The sequence below is a fragment of the Lygodium microphyllum genome, chromosome 14, assembly GCF_053477565.2.
Source record: "Lygodium microphyllum isolate KBCC chromosome 14, Lygodium_microphyllum_v1.1.10, whole genome shotgun sequence".
In the NCBI taxonomy this organism is placed as follows: domain Eukaryota; kingdom Viridiplantae; phylum Streptophyta; class Polypodiopsida; order Schizaeales; family Lygodiaceae; genus Lygodium; species Lygodium microphyllum.
Window position 1 is genome coordinate 117,604,503 of NC_141148.1, and position 6,412 is coordinate 117,610,914.

At 41.5% G+C, this 6,412-nt stretch overlaps 1 protein-coding gene across 1 annotated transcript; it reads left to right on the forward strand.

Moving 5' to 3' along the window:
- Nucleotides 1-727: 727 nt before the first annotated feature.
- LOC148026026 (2,3-bisphosphoglycerate-independent phosphoglycerate mutase-like) lies at nucleotides 728-5,071 on the forward strand. Its single transcript, XM_087693263.1, has 10 exons — nucleotides 728-1,121; nucleotides 1,648-1,804; nucleotides 1,897-2,024; nucleotides 2,254-2,404; nucleotides 2,490-2,693; nucleotides 2,815-3,242; nucleotides 3,334-3,526; nucleotides 3,620-3,715; nucleotides 4,201-4,359; nucleotides 4,626-5,071. Exons 2-10 carry the CDS (start codon nucleotides 1,649-1,651, stop codon nucleotides 4,788-4,790), a joined length of 1,680 nt encoding a protein of 559 aa, XP_087549389.1. The 5' UTR covers nucleotides 728-1,121; nucleotide 1,648; the 3' UTR covers nucleotides 4,791-5,071.
- The last annotated feature ends 1,341 nt before the right edge of the window (nucleotides 5,072-6,412 follow it).

Here is a 6,412-nt window from a genome sequence, read left to right on the forward strand (position 1 = left end):
TGTTCATTAGGGCTTGGTTTAGGTAGGAAGGGACATGCCATATGGTGCACATGGGAGGCCAAAAAGTTGAACTACGATTTTGGTTGTCTTGCATGGCAATGGACTACTATGGTAATGTTGTGGTAAATGAGAGTTAATCCTATTAATCATGGGATTTTCCAGTTGGGAAACTGCAATTCAAATTTTCATTGGGAAACCATAGTGGAACATGATTCTGAGAATACGTGTTGATTCATTATCCTTTAATGTCATATTTATTTCATAGGTTTCGAGTTTAGTAGACAAAGTTTCAAGGTGAGTTAGGATCATGATGTGTGAGGTTTGTAGCTTGAATGTGATTTACACTTCACCACAATTAGCACCTTATTGTGGAACTAGGTGAGCGAATGGATCCCGCGTCAGCATGGTATATCAAGCGTGTGACTGAACCTCATCAGTTCATGTGAGCTTTGCAAAATATCAGCCTAGTGACCACTGACTGGGCTGGAGGGCCGAGGCTGTGCAAAAACTGCATTTTGGACACCGGAGCGGATGCGAATATTCCTAAAGAGCCTGCCTTAAAAAGGGCATGTGGGACCCATGACGAAAGGGACCAATGGAAAATAGGTGTAAATACATAGAATAAGTGTGAAGAACGTGGACTAATGGACAGTCGCCGCGTGTACAATCAAAGGGTCGTCGTCTCTCTTGGAATGCATCTTTTTGACCTGCGATGCTCGTTTTTAATTAGTGTGTTAGGCAAGCGCATTTGCAGGGACTTTTTCTTCCTCTGTTTCTCTTGAGAGGATTTAGGGTTTCTGTTCTGTGCTGGTCTCGGATTGTGCAGCAGGGCATCAAGATAGGGTTTCCGGTGTGTGTAGATCTCGGGTGTTCTGTTGGAGCGGGAGATGCCCCTGCGACGATCTTCTCGCCCCTGGTCTCGGCTTCTCAGCAAGCTGCGCAATCGCAGGTCCCTCTGCTCATCGCTCTGAATTCTTCTGCCGTCACAATACAGTTCGTTCAGGTCTTCCCTGCCACCCGCATCGCTCCATTGCGGCTCCACCGGTCCACCACTCCGCCGCTCAAGTGATCCTAAATTCTCCGTTATCCGCACAGCAGTTTTGTCCCCCACATCTTTGCAAGTAAGCTTCTCATTGCATGCATATATCTGCATGGCACAGGATGCACAGGGTAACTTCATTTGTTTTGACTGAAACTGGCAAGGCTAGAGAAGTTGTAGCCTCGTAAATCTTCACCCTTTAATGCATACGTGAATCCGTGCATGCGGATATTTGACGAAATTGTCAGTTCTATTGATTTTGAATGCAGATTGCATGCTAATTCCATCGACAACTCCACAGTTTTACTACCATTTTGTTATATCTAGATGTAGAGTGGATGACAGTATCCACTATTTGTTGCCATTTTTGTTAACCCTCGATGCAAAGTGCATGCTTAAGTCCATGGAGAATTTTATGCGTTACGGAGACGGCTAGTTTTGTTGATCCTGGATGCTGACTGATGCTTAAGGCTTGCATTTTGACATAGATTGCCAGTTTTGTTGATCCTGGATGCTTAAGGCTCGTATTTTGACATAGATTGCCAGTTTTGTTGATCCTTGGAGCAGAATGCATGGTTAAGTACACTAACGATTTCGTGCTTTGACAGAATGACTGGCAACACATGGACTCTGCCTCCTCATTCAAAGCTTCCCAAGGGAAAGACCCTTGCTGTTATTGTGCTAGATGGCTGGGGTGAGCAGATAGAAGATCAATATAATGCCATCCATGTTGCACAGACACCAACTATGGATGGGCTTAAAAAGGTGCTTTTGCAATTAACAGGTTGTTTTGGTCAATCATCATACACGATTACAAGTGACCCAATGTTCCTCTTTTGGCACTGTCAATTATTCAGGGAGCCCCAGAGCATTGGAGGTTGGTTCGGGCCCATGGGCCTGCTGTGGGTCTGCCCACTGAGGATGACATGGGTAACAGTGAAGTTGGTCACAATGCCTTGGGAGCAGGGAGAATCTTTGAACAAGGGTATGTATCTCCTGTTTCTAGCATTTGTGATTCTATTTCTTGTCTACATCAAGATCAAGGCAGTAGTGCGTGGACATGCCATGTAAGGATGCATTTTGCAGATGTCCAGTTGTGTGAGCTTCACTACTAAGCTTTTTGTTAAGTTGTCAGAAGATTTAAATTACTGCATCCCCACTGCTATGCTGCCTATTTTCTACTTCATCTCACTGTATATACAAATTGGATGCAGAGCAAAGCTTGTAGACTCTGCTTTGGCCACTGGAAAAATATTTAAAGGACCTGGATTCAGTTATATTCAAGAGTGTTTCCCAAATGGTACTCTTCATTTGATTGGCCTATTGAGTGATGGTGGAGTTCATTCCAGATATGACCAGCTGCAGGTTTAATGACTCTCCCTGCTGAATGCTCAATGAGACTTTCTGTATAAGATGTGCAACTCATATTCCTCATTTATGCTGTCTGAAGGGTCTTATGAAAGGTGCAGCTGCACATGGTGCCAACAGGATACGGGTGCATTTTCTTACAGATGGACGTGATGTGCTTGATGGCTCCAGCTTTGGATTTGTCGAGCAACTTGAAAAAGATCTCAAAGATTTGCAAAAACAGGGGGTTGATGCAAAGATTGCTTCAGGTGGTGGTCGTATGTATGTGACTATGGATCGCTATGAGGTACTCTGTCTTGGTACTTTCAGTGACTTAAATATGTAAGTAGTATTATGCATGCTTTTAAGTGGCAGGGAACTAATTGATGGAGGCTGCTAGTTATTCACTGCTATCATCTGATTTACAGAATGATTGGAGTGTGGTGAAGAGAGGCTGGGATGCCCAGGTTTTGGGAGAAGCTCCCCACAAGTTCACAAATGCATCAGAGGCTCTTAAGCAGCTGAAGGCAGCTGACCCAAAGTTCAATGATCAGTACTGCCCTCCTTTTGTGATTGTTGATGAAAATGGAAAGGCTGTTGGTCCTATTGTTGATGGAGATGCAGTGGTCACCTTCAATTTCCGAGCTGATCGCATGATCATGCTGGGAAAAGCCCTTGAATATTCAGATTTTGATAAGTTTGATCGTGTGAGAGTTCCCAAAATCCACTATGCTGGTATGCTTCAGTATGATGGGGAGTTAAAGCTCCCAAGTCATTATCTGGTTAGCCCTCCTGAAATAGATCGAACTTCTGGTGAATACTTGGCAAGAAATGGATCGAAGACCTTTGCTTGCAGGTACTTTTTTCCAATTTCTTCACCTTGTATTAATTATAGCTGCCATATTTTGTAGTACAGAGATGAACTGACTGTAAGACTATTGCTTCAGTGAGACGGTGAAATTTGGTCATGTCACTTTCTTTTGGAATGGAAATCGATCGGGGTATTTTGATGAGAAACTGGAGACCTATGTTGAGATTCCTAGTGATCAGGGCATTACATTCAATGTAAAGCCCAATATGAAAGCAGTTGAGATAGCTGAAAAGGCCAGGGATGCAATCCTAAGTGGCCAGTATGACCAGGTCACATGTTGGAATAGTTAATTCAGGCATTTTAGGAAGGTTGTGTGTATTACATGAAGTGATTTTAAGTTTTTGTTTTGAATGACAATACAGGTGCGTGTGAATCTTCCAAATGGTGACATGGTTGGGCATACAGGAGATTTACAGGCAACAATTGTCGGCTGTGAGGCTGCTGATAAGGCAGTGAAGGTATGCTAATATTTTGATATGGGATTGACATTCTTGTTGAGCTTGCATAGAGGTCTATTAAGATTGCAATGCTAAATACACTTGCTCTGTGAATTTTTTTTGAATCAAATTTCACTGCATCAGATGCTAGATGAAGAGAAGTCATTGCTGATATAGTACCACAGTTATCTTGTGTTTTCTGATCATTCCATTGTATGCTCAGTCAGCAGGATATTGGATGTATGAGCAGTCTGCATTTGTTAAAACTTAGGCATTGAACCTGTACACCAAAACTATATGTATGCTTAATCATAAGACCAGCTGTGTTGGCAGTGGCTCTATCAACGCAGATAGATGATACTGCACGAAAGGCCAGTCGATGTTTCTGGCTGTTTAATAAGACAGTCCTACTTGCTCAATTGGCATGAAATCTGATTAACTTGCACTTTCATGTTTGTTTTGGCTCTCAGAGCATTTTGATCTTTAACATCAGCTATTTATTTCAGATGATTCTTGATGCGGTAGAGAAGGTTGGAGGTATCTATCTTGTAACAGCTGATCATGGCAATGCTGAAGATATGGTGAAAAGAAATACAAAAACTGGCCAGCCTGTGCTTGATAAGAGTGGAAATGTGCAGATCCTCACGTCACACACATGTGCACCTGTGAGTATTTGACTCGGGCTGTTCCAAGCTTTAAGAATGAAAGCTGTGATGGCCACATTTGTAATGGTTAGCCTAGAACTTGCAGTCCCTGTTTGAAGGCTTTTAAAGAGGTTACAGTTATAGCTGTTCATGTATTAATAATCACTGCATAATGAAATAACATGCTTCAGGTTAGGTAGAGATTGTTGTGTAATTGGCATTTATGTGATGGTAACAAAATTGTAAGATTTTCTGATCAAATTTTCTTTGCGACTTGAAATTCTTAGGTACCTATTGCCATTGGTGGACCTGGTCTGGCTAAAGGGGTACAATTCCGCAAAGATCTTCCGAATGGAGGTTTAGCTAATGTAGCTGCCACAATGATGAATCTTCTAGGTTTTGAAGCACCTCCTGATTACGAACCTTCATTGATAGAGGTGGTTGATGGTTAAGAGACACACGATACAATTGATCACACTGATTTGAATAAACTTCTCCAACTCCTGGTAACATTATCAATTTAGCATTGAATTGCGGCTTTTTTGGGGCATTTTCTGGACCTGAGAATGAACGAGCAGGTCTTTACACCCCCAATTTATGTTGGGTTTGGGAATCAATAATGAGAATCTAGTCTAGGTGTAATGGACACCTCATCGAATCAGTCTGGCAAGTTGACTTCATGTATCCAGAAAAGTAATATCTAGCTCACAAGTCTGCCTAATTTTGACTATTATCTGTACCTGTCTTTTTTGTCTTTACCAATTCCAATTGCAAATATGGGTCTGTCACATGTTGCCATGAGGAGTTCACTTCTTTTCTTGATTTTTGGTAGATTTTAAGATTCACTCCAAATGCAATCTATACTCTTGAAAGTCTTTGGGTCACATGAAATATGTGAATGTGGTATGTAATTGCTCATATAGTAATGTAGGTCCTGATTTATGTGAGGTACAATCTCTCCAAGTAACTTTGTGTTACATGGGCAAATAGGGCATCTTCTTGCCCATATTGCTAACAATAGGGAGATAAAGAGAACACCCTAGCAATGGCAATTCAGGGACAAGCAGCCACCGGGCCTTCTGTCTTCTGTTTCCCCCTCATCATCTGCTTCCTGCATCCCAGGTAAACTTCTCTCTTGACTTCCACCTTTCAATGCAGCAGAGTGTCCCTAATCTTCCAGACTCTCCCAACCGGGCAAGCATGGATCACCTCCCCACAATAGCCAGGCCATGACTACCATTGATCCTCTATCACCAAAACGAACTTGTTTGAAGTTGATAGAGCTGTAGAAGCCCAAAGTAAACATGACTTTCTCAAATTTGGGCAGTATCCTCTTTCCTTTCTGCCATAAAAAATGCAATACAGACTAATTTGTTTGAACATTGCTATTTTTTGCTTTAAGGGGAGCTTGTTGAGAAGCACCTTCCGAGGAGTGAGATTAAGCCAGGAGAAAGGTGTCGTTCGTCAAACTCACTTAGCTCTCCGTTCCCATGCACCTAATGAGTTGTTGACACCAGAGAGCAATGTCAGTACCTTGTTTTACTGTTAGGAGATTTATCTAGAGAGGATACTTGCAATGTGTACCTGATTATTTATTAAGTTATAGGTATCTAGAGGGGGTACATGCCGTGTGTAGCTGATTATCTATTAGAATACAAGTGTCCTAATAGTTATTTTGTTCCTCGACTGGAAAATATATTCCAAGATGACTACATGAAAATGCTTAAATGGGGAAGGCAAAAATAACTGCCTCTGCCCATTAAACATAGAATACCCATATTCAATTCAACATGGAGAAAGCCTGTTGGAGATGTTTTTATGACCACTGATATTGAGAGATTGATTTCTCACTGCCAAGAACCTTGACCCTTTTATTGGCATGCCAAGGGTGAGGCGTTTGTGTTTGTTCTTTAAAATCTCATTAGGTGCAATGTATTTTTAAAATGAGAGCAATTCCAAAAAGCTTTGGTTAAATGCTTAAAGCATCAATTATTCAGTAATGATAAAAAGATTCATTTTCGTAGCCTTATAAAAGTCTTGTGTTTCAAAATTATTTAAAAGTTTTGACAATAAG

Coding starts and splice junctions, on each gene's coding strand:
- LOC148026026 (XM_087693263.1), top strand. CDS start 1,649: ATGACTGGCAACACATGGACTCTGCCTCCTCATTCAAAGCTTCCCAAG. Junction 1,805..1,896: donor CTATGGATGGGCTTAAAAAG/GTGCTTTTGCAA, acceptor TCAATTATTCAG/GGAGCCCCAGAGCATTGGAG. Junction 2,405..2,489: donor CCAGATATGACCAGCTGCAG/GTTTAATGACTC, acceptor TGCTGTCTGAAG/GGTCTTATGAAAGGTGCAGC.